General features: G+C 50.9%; 6 protein-coding genes across 6 annotated transcripts; 5 read left to right on the forward strand and 1 right to left on the reverse strand.

The window, feature by feature from the left end:
• Positions 1-1,356: 1,356 nt before the first annotated feature.
• On the forward strand, positions 1,357-3,088 carry AO090020000373 (uncharacterized protein; the record flags this gene model as incomplete). Its single annotated transcript, XM_001824649.1, has 2 exons — positions 1,357-2,890; positions 2,955-3,088. The coding sequence occupies 2 exons, from the start codon at positions 1,357-1,359 to the stop codon at positions 3,086-3,088; spliced, it is 1,668 nt and encodes a 555-aa protein (XP_001824701.1).
• Positions 3,089-3,135: 47 nt separating this feature from the next.
• AO090020000372 (aldehyde dehydrogenase family protein) lies at positions 3,136-4,599 on the reverse strand (the record flags this gene model as incomplete). The annotated part of the gene is made up of 1 exon (XM_001824648.1): positions 3,136-4,599. The coding sequence occupies one exon, from the start codon at positions 4,597-4,599 to the stop codon at positions 3,136-3,138; it is 1,464 nt and encodes a 487-aa protein (XP_001824700.1).
• A 566-nt stretch (positions 4,600-5,165) lies between these two features.
• Positions 5,166-5,831, forward strand: AO090020000371 (NAD(P)/FAD-dependent oxidoreductase; the record flags this gene model as incomplete). Its single annotated transcript, XM_001824647.3, has 1 exon — positions 5,166-5,831. One exon carries the CDS (start codon positions 5,166-5,168, stop codon positions 5,829-5,831), a length of 666 nt encoding a protein of 221 aa, XP_001824699.3.
• Positions 5,832-6,344: 513 nt separating this feature from the next.
• Positions 6,345-6,959, forward strand: AO090020000370 (uncharacterized protein; the record flags this gene model as incomplete). The annotated part of the gene is made up of 4 exons (XM_023238031.1): positions 6,345-6,651; positions 6,768-6,820; positions 6,844-6,893; positions 6,950-6,959. The coding sequence occupies 4 exons, from the start codon at positions 6,345-6,347 to the stop codon at positions 6,957-6,959; spliced, it is 420 nt and encodes a 139-aa protein (XP_023092814.1).
• Positions 6,960-7,861: 902 nt separating this feature from the next.
• AO090020000369 (bifunctional cytochrome P450/NADPH--P450 reductase) lies at positions 7,862-11,389 on the forward strand (the record flags this gene model as incomplete). Its single annotated transcript, XM_023238032.1, has 7 exons — positions 7,862-7,913; positions 7,965-8,045; positions 8,110-8,389; positions 8,449-9,307; positions 9,394-9,886; positions 9,931-10,505; positions 10,565-11,389. The coding sequence occupies 7 exons, from the start codon at positions 7,862-7,864 to the stop codon at positions 11,387-11,389; spliced, it is 3,165 nt and encodes a 1,054-aa protein (XP_023092813.1).
• A 1,436-nt stretch (positions 11,390-12,825) lies between these two features.
• AO090020000368 (uncharacterized protein) lies at positions 12,826-13,356 on the forward strand (the record flags this gene model as incomplete). Its single annotated transcript, XM_023238033.1, has 2 exons — positions 12,826-13,190; positions 13,227-13,356. The coding sequence occupies 2 exons, from the start codon at positions 12,826-12,828 to the stop codon at positions 13,354-13,356; spliced, it is 495 nt and encodes a 164-aa protein (XP_023092812.1).
• Between the last annotated feature and the right edge of the window lie 38 nt (positions 13,357-13,394).

Genomic DNA, 13,394 nt, shown 5'->3' on the forward strand with positions numbered 1-13,394 from the left:
ATGCATCATGACAAAATAACTACTCGCTTCGAGTGTCCACAGCTCTGTTGGGACTGAATTCAAGGGCGAGGAAGCATGCCATATATTGTCAGCAACCTGTGATTTGGTGCAGACTTGGAATGGGCAGCTCGGCTTCCTCTGATTGTGCAGCAACGCCAATATGCTGGTGATCCCTTATTTATCAGCGATAGTCCGAGGAAGAAAAGATGGTCCCTGACGTACGCGTCTTGGATATATAGAGACATCTCAGTGCTGTCGCCAATGAGCCTATTGGTTTCGAGGTCTGTTTCTGGGCGGAACTCACCGTCGAGTCAATTCGTTCCAGTCGTCATCTTGGATGGACGATTTCGAGATGTCTTCGTGTATGATGCGAGAGAGCGAAAGCCAGCGGACGGCAATATCAGCAAACTCCGAGTTCAAGCACCACGTGTAGCTGAAGAGAAGCAAGAGAAGAGCGTTCCCTAGTTGTAACTCATGGCTTTTCCATGTCAGACATGGGGTGTCGGCGAGTGCCCTCATCTGGAGGTGGTCTCGGCTCACATCAAGAGAACCTGCGACAGTCTCCGGAAGTCGATAGCAATATAGATCGAGAGCTATTGCCAGTAGTGCGTTTTGTAATTCTGCGTTCAAAATCTGGCGCACAGAGAAGTTGGCGCGGGCCTCGGTGTCGGCATGCAGACTATCTGGCAGCAGCCCGAAAATGCCCAGTTTCCTTGAAGATGATAGGAGCCGCTGAAGAAGGCTGTCAATGAGACTTGGATCTAGTGGGATGCTAGAGACATCCGCAGTGGACACAGACGATCTAATCTCCTGGCCACTAGATTGAGATTCAGGCTCTACGGACGGCTCGCGGACAGCCCTATCCTGCCGGGAGGATACTGATTTCCTCGGGCGTCCCTTTGCCCGCACAGGACGCTCAGTGAGGCAGGGGAGCCCCAAGCGGCGACAACGGGCGCATGGGCTCTGGGAATCGCATTGCGTCTTCTACACGTGTATCGCATTAGCACCAAGTCCTCCCCGGAAGAGGGAGTGGAGTGGACTACCAAGGCCCAGCAGCGATCGCAAGCCCTAGACGACATCGTGATGAGGTGGTCGCGCTGGGCAGGAAGGTGAAAAAGGTAGGAGAAAGGAATGTCTGCCACGTATCGGAGAAGCGAAGTAGTTCCAAGGGTGCCCCACTTGTACCCTAAAAGTATCAAAAGTCGCCGGCGGCATATTCCCACCATACCGGCACATAGCAGCAGAGCTACGTCCACCATGTAGCAGCCCCTTCTGCTAAAAATGAGAAGAAAAGTTGGCCTTTAAGTATCTACTTCTCACCACCTCTTTACCCGTCACCTCGTATCGATTTACAACATGTCGTCGGTCGAACCACCCCTCTGGGAACAACGCGCTGCCCAGAAGCGGGCTTCCCGAGACGCTGAAATTCGCAAATGGCAGCCCGGGCCAGTCCCTGATCTGAAGCCCGATGACACATACGTGAAAGATGTTCCTCTTCGCTGCGGTCTCCTGACCAAGGAGCAACTGCGGATCACAGAGTCAACTCCCAGTCAACTGCTGTCCAACCTCTCGAGTAGCCACTGGTCCGCCGAAGCTGTCCTTCGAGCCTTCATCGCCCGAGTAACAATTGCCCACTACCTCACCAACCCCCTGAGTGAGATCTTTTTCGAACGCGCGGTGGCCCGGGCTCGGAATCTGGATGAGTTCTTGAAGACTACTGGAAGGACCGTCGGCCCTCTCCACGGCCTCCCAATCAGTTTGAAAGATGTGATGAACGTCGCAGGACAAGAAACAACACTGGGGTTTGTAGCCACAATTGGTCAGATCCCTGACTACGAAGACCGACTAGTCACAAAGCTTCACGAGGCTGGCGCCGTGTTTTATTGCAAAACCAATGTCCCCCAGACATTGATGTCAGGCGAGTGTGTGAACTTCGTGTTTGGTCGCACATCGACCCCTTACAACACAGGACTAACCGCTGGTGGTTCAAGTGGTGGTGAAGGATCGCTGATCGCTCTAGGGGGCAGTCCCCTAGGCATCGGTAGCGACATTGCAGGATCAATACGCACTCCGGCCAACTTCAATGGGATTTACGGGCTTTGCCCTTCTCCAAATCGCTTTCCCGAACATTCGGCCGAGAACTCAGATGGCAATATGATAATCCAAGGTGTAGCAGGCCCCATGTCTCGCAGCGTCGACGGATTGGAAGTTTACACGCGAACGCTGTTAGGTCTGCGCCCGTGGGAGTGGGACTTCAGCAGCGCTCGCATTCCATGGAGGGAGGCTGAATACCAGGAGGGACTGGGAAAGACGCACCCACTTTGCTATGCATTTATGCCGCACGATTCAGTCGTGCTTCCTAACCCTCCCATTCTACGGGGCATGAGAGAGATGAAGGAGGCTCTTATACGCGCGGGCCATCAAGTCATTGATATCGACCCCTGGGATGGGCGGGAGCTTATGAAAGCTGCATTTCCCATTTTCTTTGCAACCGGCGGCGAGGAAGTCCGGAAGATACTCAGCGTGTTGGATGAGCCTCTCATTGCAGAGATTACTCCTCTCGAAGCAATGACCACCCTGTCTGTAGCACAATATAAATCTGCCGCAGTCAAGATAAAGTTGCTTCGTCAGAAGTATATAGATATTTGGCAGGCCACTGCATCGAAGACCGCCACGGGCCTGCCGGTCGATGCCATCATTCTTCCCTCCGGCGGTACAGTGGCTCCTCCTCATGGAAAGATGGAGTATTTCACCTACGAGGCCATCTCTAATGTACTTGAATGGACCTGTGCCACTGTGCCCGTTACCCAAGTAGACCCTGTCTTGGATGCCAAACCACAGAGCCCTTTCGAGCCCATGTCAGACTATGACCAACGGAATTGGGATACATGTGAGTCACCCTACAAACAAGCGGGTTGCCACCATATTCTGATACGATGCTAACCGCTCCATAGACGCTCCAGAGACGTACAAAGATGGACCGGTGTGCTTGCAGGTTATGGGCAGGAGGTTCGAGGAGGAGAAAGTGCTGGGACTACTACGCACGATTGACAAGGCCTTAGGAAGAGATGAGTTTTACATGTCATGACCTTAGTTTACATCAAATTGCAGAACGTATGCTTGAAGAACTATGAACTACATCACGACGCACCCCATCCCTGATCCCCCCTGATCCTCTAGTGTCTCCCCCTTCTTGAATCTAAGCCGAGGCGCATCAGTCTCTGACCGGTTCTTAATATCGAACGGCGGGTATCGCCACTGTACAAAGCGGTCAATCCAGGTAGGCACTCGGACGACAGTGCGGTTGTGACTAAAGGTATCAAATCCCCATTTTCCATGGTAAGCGCCGTAGCCGGAGTCGCCGACGCCACCGAAAGGCGCAGACGGGACGTCCGCATGGATAGCAACGTCGTTGATAGTTACGCCGCCAGAGTTGGTGAAGTTGAGGATGGTGTCAATCTCAGTGGAATCATTCGAGAAAATATACAGACCCAGTGGATATGGACTGCCGCGCAGGATGTCCAATACTTCTGGGACGGTCTTTTTCACGACCGGCAAGACGGGGCCAAATAGCTCTTCTGAAAGAAGCGAGTCATCAAGCTTCACGTCTGTGACGACTGTTGGAAAGATGAGTTTTTCCTTGCGGGAATGGGGCCCCTCAAACACCTTCTTGCCCTGGGTGTGTTCGAGCAGATTATGGAGTCGGTCATACTGTCGTTCACCGACCATCCGCGCAAGACCATTCAACCCGTCACCCTTGGAGAACCGCTCGGTCCAGTAGATCAGACGCGCGACGAGCGAGTCATGGACTTCGGGATCCACGTAGACGTGGTTGACACAAACACAGATCTGGCCGAGATTCGTCAGTTTGGCAGCCACCAGCCTCTTCGCGGTAACCTCGATATCTGCTGATTTGGTGACAATTGCTGGAGCCTGTCCGCCGAGCTCGAGAGCTGTAGGGGTGATGTGCTTCGCAGCGGCTTCGGCGATGATGCGACCGACGCGCGTGCTGCCGGTATAGAAAATAAAATCGAACTTGTATTCTAAAATGGTGCCCATGGACGCAGGATCCGCACGGATGAGTGCGATCGCCGATGAGTCGAGGTACGTCGGGACTAATTCGCTCAGCAGTAGCTCAGTGTGTCTAGCGATTTCCGACGGTTTGAGTATGACGCTGTTTCCTGCTGCAATGGCTGCGGCTGCCACGGAGAGTAGTGTTGAGAGAGGGTAGTTCCAAGCTCCGATGATGAGGACAACTCCCCTAGGCTCCTTTCGAATCCAGGCCTTGCCGACATATCGGAAAAAGAGACCTGCTTCGGGAGGCGGAGCGCCCTGAGACCAGGTATCCACGTTCTTGAGCATGGTCAGGATGGTATTCTTCACATCGCTGACGTCGTAGGAGAGTGACTCGAAGGCGTGCCGGTGCAGGTCGTCCGCCATGGCTTTGACAAGAGCGTCTTCATTCTCGTCAAGTAGCCAAAACAGCTGTTTCAACTGCCACTTGCGCCATCGGACGTCTCGAGTTCGGTTGTCGGTGAAGGCAGCGCGAAGCTTCTGGTGAAGCGAGCGAAACTCGTCATCTGTAATGAAACTGGCCATGGTTGTTGCTACAATGAGGGTTGATGACCGGAGCAAACTACAGGCTACCAGCACAATGTCTTTAAGGGCTGATCATTGACTTGAGGCACAATGAATGGGAAACATCCATCTACCTATCTGGAAGCCGAGGCAAGTTAAGAGGCGGAAGAACCTACCGACGGCGATTTACGTAGACGATACACGTATACAAGGCTTCATTTTGTGCTGCTTGGTAGATTGATATGATAGTGAGAGCACGATGAAGATGCTTTTCGAAGATAGATTTCCTTAGGTAACAGCCTCGGCTTGCTTCAGCCAAGTTTCATCCCACGATGGTGTAATACTTCGCTCGAAGCAACTAGTAGTCTATTTCTGGGGGATGCTGAAAAGAAGCCAACGGTGATTTCCATATCCCGTATCAAATCTCCATCTTCCCCACAAATTACAACTTCCACCCCGGAATCCGCGGGCGCCAGCCTCCACTCTACCGATCGGAAATGTTTGAAGCTGCGTTAAATTCCCTAAGAAGAAGACCGTAGGACAAGGATGTTGAGGAAAATCAAGATTGAATTATCATTGACTTTACCATGGCTACCTGGCCCTCCGACAGTGTCTGGTCCCCCCAGACACACAACGAACAAATCTATGCTCGCGCCCCCAACCCAGCTGAGTTCCCAGAGGTCCCGGCTATCTCCAAGAGTTACTGGATTCGTGAGCATCGCCTCGACTTCGAAGAAGAATGTGCGCGGACATCGCTGCCTTCTGAAGTCGATGTCGTCATTATCGGATCTGGGATCACCGGTGCAACGGTGGCGTACCAAATCTCACGCTCGCAACCCGATCTCTGTGTGGCTTTGATTGAATCCCGGGGCCTCTGCACGGGCGCTACGGGGCGAAATGGAGGACATATTGGACGACCAGAGGTGTATCATTTTCGGGAGCTAGCGGAGGAAGTTGGCGTCAAGGAAGCCTTGAAACTCAAGAGGTTTGGGCAGAAGAACCGGAATATGATGGTTGAAGCAATTAATGAACTTGAAGCCGTGGCTGAAGTCGACCTACAGCTCAATGGGACAATCGTGGTGTTTGAGACGGCCGAGGAAAAGGAGGAGTTTGTGGCTGATTTGGAATCGGCCAAACAGCACGGCCATGAGCCAGAGGGTTACTTGATAAAGGAGACAAGTGACGTTCTATCTGTGAGAACACCTCCCTTTACAGCTACCATATCCATAGACACTGACACAGTGCGAGTCTAGAAAGTCACGATGAATGAATCCAAGGCCCAGTATGGAGCAGCATACCTCGAAGCATCTGGGACTGTTTATCCCCGAAAACTTGTCGGGGTGCTGCTAAAGGCTGCTCTGAAGCGCATGCCCGCGTTGACTATCCACGCCTATACGCCGGCGTCGTCGGTAGTTAGCGACTTTACAGCAGACAGGTATCACTACACTGTCTCGACAAACCGCGGCGAGATCAAAGCTCGCGCCGTATTCCATGCGACAAATGGCTACGCCAGCCATCTTGTCCCTTCCCTTTGTGGTAAAGACGGCGTGTACGGCCGAAAAGCACACATGCTGGGCGTCCAACCAAACATAACCGCGCCAGATACTTGCCAACTATCGCGAGGATTCGGATACCAGGATTTCTGGCACTGGATCTTGCAACGACCAAATAACGGACCTTATCTATACGGTCTTGCCACCGCCGAAGTGACCGGTGACTATAATGACAATATTACACTCCCTGAGAATACCCCGCACAGAAGGGAGATGGTTCAGTTCCTTGAAACGGTTTTCCCGCACCACTTTGAGGATATTGATTTCAAGCGCGACGTTGTCTATGACTGGACTGGAATCCAAGGATTTACCAAAGATGGCGCTAGCATTGTCGGGCGGCCGACCAAAGGAAGCCCAGGTGAATACGTGTCGGTAGGACACAACGGCGAGGGCATGGGCAGGTGCTTTGCCTGTGCCACGGTGGCAACTGATGCCATGCTGAACTATCTGAAGGGAAACAAATCGTGGACACCGCCTGAGTGGTTTCCAATGTCCTTTGCTAGAAATTTAGGTTCGGGAGGTTTGTAGTATGAGGACTTCTTCGAAGCGAGTTCAAAGTATCCAAAGTATTCGAGCAAATCACCCCTATGAACTGCTTTTTAGAATGAGATTTGCTATTTTCCTTACTACCAGTAGAAACCAGTACTGTCACAATATGTGGAAGCTCTTCCCTGTCTGCTTCAAAAAGAGTATGTTCTCACATATATGATAGCTATGTGTCGACGATTCCGAGAGATTACTTATAGATATAGGCTCATCAGAGTATGCTTTCATCTCATGTGTCTCAAGAGGTTTGTTGTATGACGGCCTACTTGCAGGGGACTTTAGATGCAACACATCCGAAGCCAAGTATTTGCTGCTGTTCATCCGCCTATATCAGTTATAGACGCATTTGATACTATTTCATGTCCGAACTTTAGCCGATTGTCTATATTCCTCTGTGCTTCATACTGAAGATTCTCTAATAACTCAATGCTCGAGTGGGATTCCAAACTGCTGCGTTTCTCTTACTCCTGAGAGATCCAACAAGGGATCTTTCAGGAAACAAATGTCAGTAACTAGTATCGAATATGTAAAGACTTTATCAACCCCTTCTTTGTTACCAAAGTCTGGGGAAGCTGGAGATGAAGTCCATATTGAATGCCTCTCATCTACACCAACTTTACTCCGGTATATGCATGAACCCTAGCTTAAACAAGGCGGAATCGGCCCTTCTAGGTCACTCTACAGGATCAGGAGGAGCTAGTTGGGAGGTACGAAGCCGAGGCTTACTTAAGAAGCACCGACGGCTTTTTTGGAATGGATATTAAATTTGCTAGGGGCAACCGCAGCTGGCTCCGCCAAACGACGATCTCTGATCGAAAAATGGCCGACGGCAGTTTTATTTCATTTGACCCCACTATTGACGGGATTAATAGACGCTCGCTGCTCTCCACTTGGCCGGGGTCAAGCTCCACATAACCCCTGTCCAGGGCCTCCATAGCCACTTCCTTTGAACCTAAGGAGGTTTACAGATCATTACCTCAAATAAAATAGAAAAGCAAAAGTAGTGACCGACGGCGAGCTCCGAAGTCAAGTCCAATTCGCGTGATCTCACACTATGTCATGATGAGCTTCATATGTCTTTAAGAACTGCTTAAATGATGCGTGAGCTTCGAGAAAGACTCCTGTGTCCAGGCGCTGTTCTGCGATCTAACTATCCTATTACTAAAATGCGCCGCCTTCTCAAGATGCGACAAAATGACAACGAAAAGCAAATATGTCCAATCCCAGGACCTCAAGGTTAGCGAGCATCCTTATCATTCATTGAGAAAAGTCTAATGAGTGTTCCAGGTCTACCATTCCTCGGGAATATCCTGGACATCGATCTAGACAATGGTACCATGTCCACGCTGAAGATCGCGAAAACCTACTGTGCGTGCTCTGTGCAAGAAGTAGATCATAACACAGAAGTGGTAACATTCGGCCCTGTTCAAAGACCCTATTTTTAAGTTCACCTTCGCGGGAGAGACATCCATTGTCATAAATAGCGTGGCCCTGCTTTCTGAACTCTGCGATGAAACCCGATTCCACAAGCATGTCTCCTTTGGCCTCGAGCTACTCCGCTCCGGTACACATGATGGGTTATTTACTGCGTACGATCATGAAAAGAACTGGGAGCTTGCCCATCGGCTGCTAGTGCCAGCGTTTGGTCCATTACGAATCCGTGAGATGTTTCCACAGATGCATGATATCGCGCAGCAACTATGTCTCAAATGGTAGGGCACCCTTATAACAGCCTCTCAGATGCTTTGGCTGAGGAGTTCTTGATTGTTAGGCAGCGCTATGGTCCAAGGAGGCCCTTGAATCTGGTTGACGATTTCACTCGCACTACTCTTGATACCATCGCGTTATGTGCGATGGGCTACCGATTCAACAGCTTCTATTCCGAAGGTGACTTTCATCCCTTCATCAAGAGCATGGTCAGATTCCTGAAAGAGGCGGAAACACAGGCAACTCTGCCTTCATTTATCAGCAACCTTCGTGTTCGTGCGAAGAGGAGGACTCAATTAGATATTGATCTTATGCGCACCGTGTGTCGCGAAATTGTTACTGAGCGCCGGCAGACGAACCTTGATCACAAGAATGACCTACTTGACACAATGCTGACCTCTCGAGACAGCTTATCTGGGGATGCGTTAAGCGACGAATCGATCATCGATAACATCCTGACATTTTTAGTCGCTGGCCACGAGACTACTTCAGGGCTCCTGTCGTTTGCGGTGTACTACCTTTTGACAACGCCTGATGCCATGGCCAAGGCAGCTCATGAGGTAGACGATGTCGTGGGCGACCAAGAGCTCACGATTGAGCACCTCTCAATGCTGAAATACCTCAATGCTATTCTTCGTGAGACTTTACGATTAATGCCCACCGCACCTGGGTTTAGCGTCACGCCCTATAAACCGGAGATCATTGGGGGCAAATACGAAGTCAAACCAGGAGACTCACTAGATGTGTTCCTCGCGGCTGTGCATCGAGATCCTGCCGTATACGGGTCTGACGCAGATGAGTTTCGCCCGGAAAGGATGTCAGATGAACACTTCCAAAAGCTCCCGGCCAACTCGTGGAAACCCTTCGGTAATGGTAAAAGGAGTTGCATTGGGCGGGCTTTTGCGTGGCAGGAGGCCCTGATGGTTAGTCCGTTCTGTATTGCCTGTTCCCCTTGACGGCCATGTCTACCAGCCGCTCGTATACTAAGGCAACTATGTGCAACATACAGATCCTGGCCTTGATTCTGCAGAGCTTTAGTCTCAATTTGGTTGACAGGGGCTATACCTTAAAACTCAAAGAGTCGCTCACTATAAAACCAGATAACCTGTGGGCCTATGCAACACCACGACCGGGCCGAAACGTGCTCCACACCCGATTAGCGCTCCAAACAAACAGTACACACCCTGAGGGCCTAATGTCCTTAAAGCATGAGACGGTAGAATCCCAACCAGCAACCATCCTTTATGGCTCGAACAGCGGAACTTGCGAGGCCCTGGCCCATCGATTGGCCATCGAAATGAGCAGCAAGGGCCGATTCGTATGCAAGGTACAACCTATGGACGCAATCGAGCACCGCCGACTTCCCCGAGGCCAACCGGTGATAATTATCACTGGATCATACGATGGAAGGCCGCCTGAAAACGCACGGCATTTTGTCAAGTGGCTCCAGTCCCTAAAGGGGAATGACCTGGAAGGGATTCAGTACGCCGTCTTCGGATGCGGTAGACTCATCACCTCTCGCTCATATATGGGTAATGACTGACAGGTTTGCCAGGACATCACGACTGGTCGACCACCTTCTATAAAATTCCCACCCTCATAGATACTATAATGGCGGAACATGGTGGAGCTCGTCTAGCCCCGCGAGGGTCGGCGGATACTGCAGAAGATGACCCCTTCGCGGAATTAGAGTCATGGTCGGAAAGGAGCGTCTGGCCTGGTCTTGAGGCTGCCTTCGATCTTGTGCGCCATAACTCATCGGATGGGACTGGAAAGAGCACCAGGATAACCATTCGATCACCCTACACGTTGCGCGCTGCTCACGAAACAGCTGTCGTTCATCAAGTTCGCGTGTTGACATCCGCGGAAACCACTAAGAAAGTCCATGTTGAGCTGGCCCTGCCAGATACAATCAACTACCGTCCTGGTGATCATCTAGCCATTTTGCCCCTTAACTCTCGGCAGAGTGTGCAGCGGGTACTTTCACTTTTCCAAATCGGTTCAGATACCATTTTGTATATGACTTCTAGCAGTGCCACCTCCTTGCCGACAGATACCCCTATATCTGCCCACGACCTGTTGAGCGGCTATGTGGAATTGAATCAAGTGGCTACGCCCACTGTACGTGTATCTAGGGCCCTGCACATTACTGATATAATGGACTGACCTTCCTTCAACAGAGCTTGAGATCGTTGGCTGCGAAAGCCACCGATGAGAAAACTGCAGAGTATCTTGAAGCCCTCGCCACAGATCGATACACAACGGAAGTCCGGGGAAACCATTTGTCCCTATTGGACATATTAGAAAGCTATTCCGTACCCTCGATTGAAATTCAGCATTATATCCAGATGTTGCCTCTCCTTCGGCCCCGCCAATACACCATTTCCTCATCTCCGCGATTGAACCGTGGCCAGGCTTCATTGACTGTTTCTGTTATGGAGAGAGCAGACGTTGGCGGGCCTAGAAACTGTGCTGGGGTAGCATCAAACTACCTAGCGAGCTGCACACCCGGGTCGATCCTCCGAGTGTCTCTGCGGCAGGCAAATCCTGACTTCAGACTCCCAGATGAGTCGTGCTCTCACCCCATAATCATGGTTGCCGCTGGATCAGGCATTGCACCCTTCCGCGCATTTGTCCAGGAAAGATCCGTCCGACAGAAGGAAGGAATCATCTTACCCCCGGCCTTCCTGTTTTTCGGTTGCAGGAGAGCTGACTTGGATGATCTCTATCGCGAGGAGTTGGATGCTTTCGAGGAACAAGGGGTGGTAACGCTCTTTAGAGCTTTTAGCAGAGCTCAGAGCGAGAGCCATGGCTGCAAATACGTCCAAGATTTGCTATGGATGGAAAGAGTGAGGGTGAAAACGCTTTGGGGACAAGATGCTAAGGTCTTCGTCTGCGGCAGCGTTAGAATGAATGAAGGGGTGAAGGCGATAATTTCAAAGATTGTTTCTCCTACACCGACGGAAGAACTCGCGCGGCGATATATAGCTGAGACTTTTATATGACTTGTAGTCTGGTCTATTGCCGTTGGTGACCTGGTACAGTGGACTGAGAGAATATTATGTGTATATATTGGCTTTCTCTTGGAGTAATACCTCCGCAAAGAACCAATGCGAATTATTCTAGTGCTGATGTAAAGCTCTGTGTGGTGGCCGAGACCTCGTAGCTCAAGAAGAATATTTATTTACTGTCAGTCACCTGATGAGTCACCTGACGCAGTCATATAATGCCTTTCTCTGTTTATCAGATAGTTTGAATTAAGAACAACAATCATCTACCTCGCAGTCCTCCAGCTCTATCATATACTGATGTGGAAAAGGGTATATGTTTGTACTATTGTATAATTCTTTCTTCAGACTTCAACTGCCATGCCGATGATGCATCGTCGAGACTCTCCTCATGAGATGGACTAGCAAAGCTAGACAGCTTTGATTCTTCGCACTTCGCTTACCACCAGGGTCCCGCAGCGATGCAATAAGTCGGGAGTATGAACCGGCTCCATAATCTCTTATGTCTCAGTAGTGCAATCGCTTGGCTCGGTTGGTTTCGGCTGGGGATTTCCGTCGGCACGGGTGGGGGAAGATACCAGCGTGCCGGTGGGGCGAATACGACCATAGCCAGCCCCAGGTAAGCATCGTACACTCGCGGTGGGCCGCTGAAGATGCCATACTTCTACATCTAAATCCCATCCTCGAGGTTGTTCACTTTCTGAAATCCGGTGTCTCCATCCTCTCTTATATATGCAGTGAAACTCATATCAAGAACCAGTACCCAATGAAGCATACAACCCTTGAATGGTTCGGTCAGTTGAAATTGCTGGTGTATTCTTCATTAGCTGACTGGGAAAAAAAATTAGGGGCGACGACGTTTCGGCTCCGAATCAGAGGAGTTACGATCTTCCTAGATACGTGGCTAGATAGGCCTTCAGTCCTGCCAGTATACCTGGCAGTTGACCAGGTGACAGATGCTGACTACATCTTCATATCGCACGCACATTTTGATCAGTAGGTATCTCCACCGATGCCACAAGCATAGGCAGATTAATATCCGCAATACACTTATCGTCACCACCAGCCTTCCTGGAGCGGATCGAATTGCAATCAGCACCGGCGCCACTGTAATAGCGAACGGCGAAGCGATCAATTGCCTCAGACAAGCCGGGGTTCCTGAAGAGCAGCTGCTGCCCGTCTCGGGTGGTGAGCGGATTCCTCTTTTTACGCGTGAAATCAGAGATAAGGCCAAGGGCAACGTAGCCCTGAGAGCCCCGGGCCCGCCTGGTGGCCCCGTATTCCCCGTGCATGAACTCGCGGCATTGTCTGTAGAAGTCTGGCCTTCTCTGCACTGCCTAATGCCATCGGGTCACCCGGAGATAATCGATACCGGGACCGTCTATACTGGCGCAGCAACCCCCTTTACCTGCACCTTGGATATCACGCTGGGTATGAAACACGGGCTTCTGAGGTTGGGTGAGCTTATGCCAGTGGAACAGCAAAGCGAAGGGCAACGGTCGTTTGTTGAGTACGTCAGCGATCGGAAACGCAACGTATTCTCTCATTGTGACGGAGGGCAGCTGATGTATAACTTTCTCGTCGAGGGCAAGGCGTTGCTTTGGAGCGCCCATCTGGGCGGCTATGAGGGTATCCTAAAAGATTTGAAACCCAAACCAGATGTGGCCATTTTGGGAATCGCCGGCCGGGCAAACCTCAATGGAAAACCCTTCGATGGATCCGCAGCTGAGTTTGCATTACAGGAGATACAATGGCTCGGGAGCCCCTCTCAAGTGATATGGTGCTTGCATGATGAAAGGTAACATGGCAGCATAGACGCTAAGATAACCCCCAGGCTGACTCTCCATAGCTGCATTCCACCATACAGAATCGACACCCTGGCTGCCACGGCCGCAGTCGAGAAGGAAACGGCGTCAAAGGTCTTGCATCTAACACATGCCGAGGTCTATAGGTTGGACCTGTAGGCCAGCTAACCGATAGATTAATCAGCAATCACACTTCT

Source organism: Aspergillus oryzae, chromosome 6 (assembly GCF_000184455.2).
Source record: "Aspergillus oryzae RIB40 DNA, chromosome 6".
Taxonomy (NCBI): Eukaryota; Fungi; Ascomycota; class Eurotiomycetes; order Eurotiales; family Aspergillaceae; genus Aspergillus; species Aspergillus oryzae.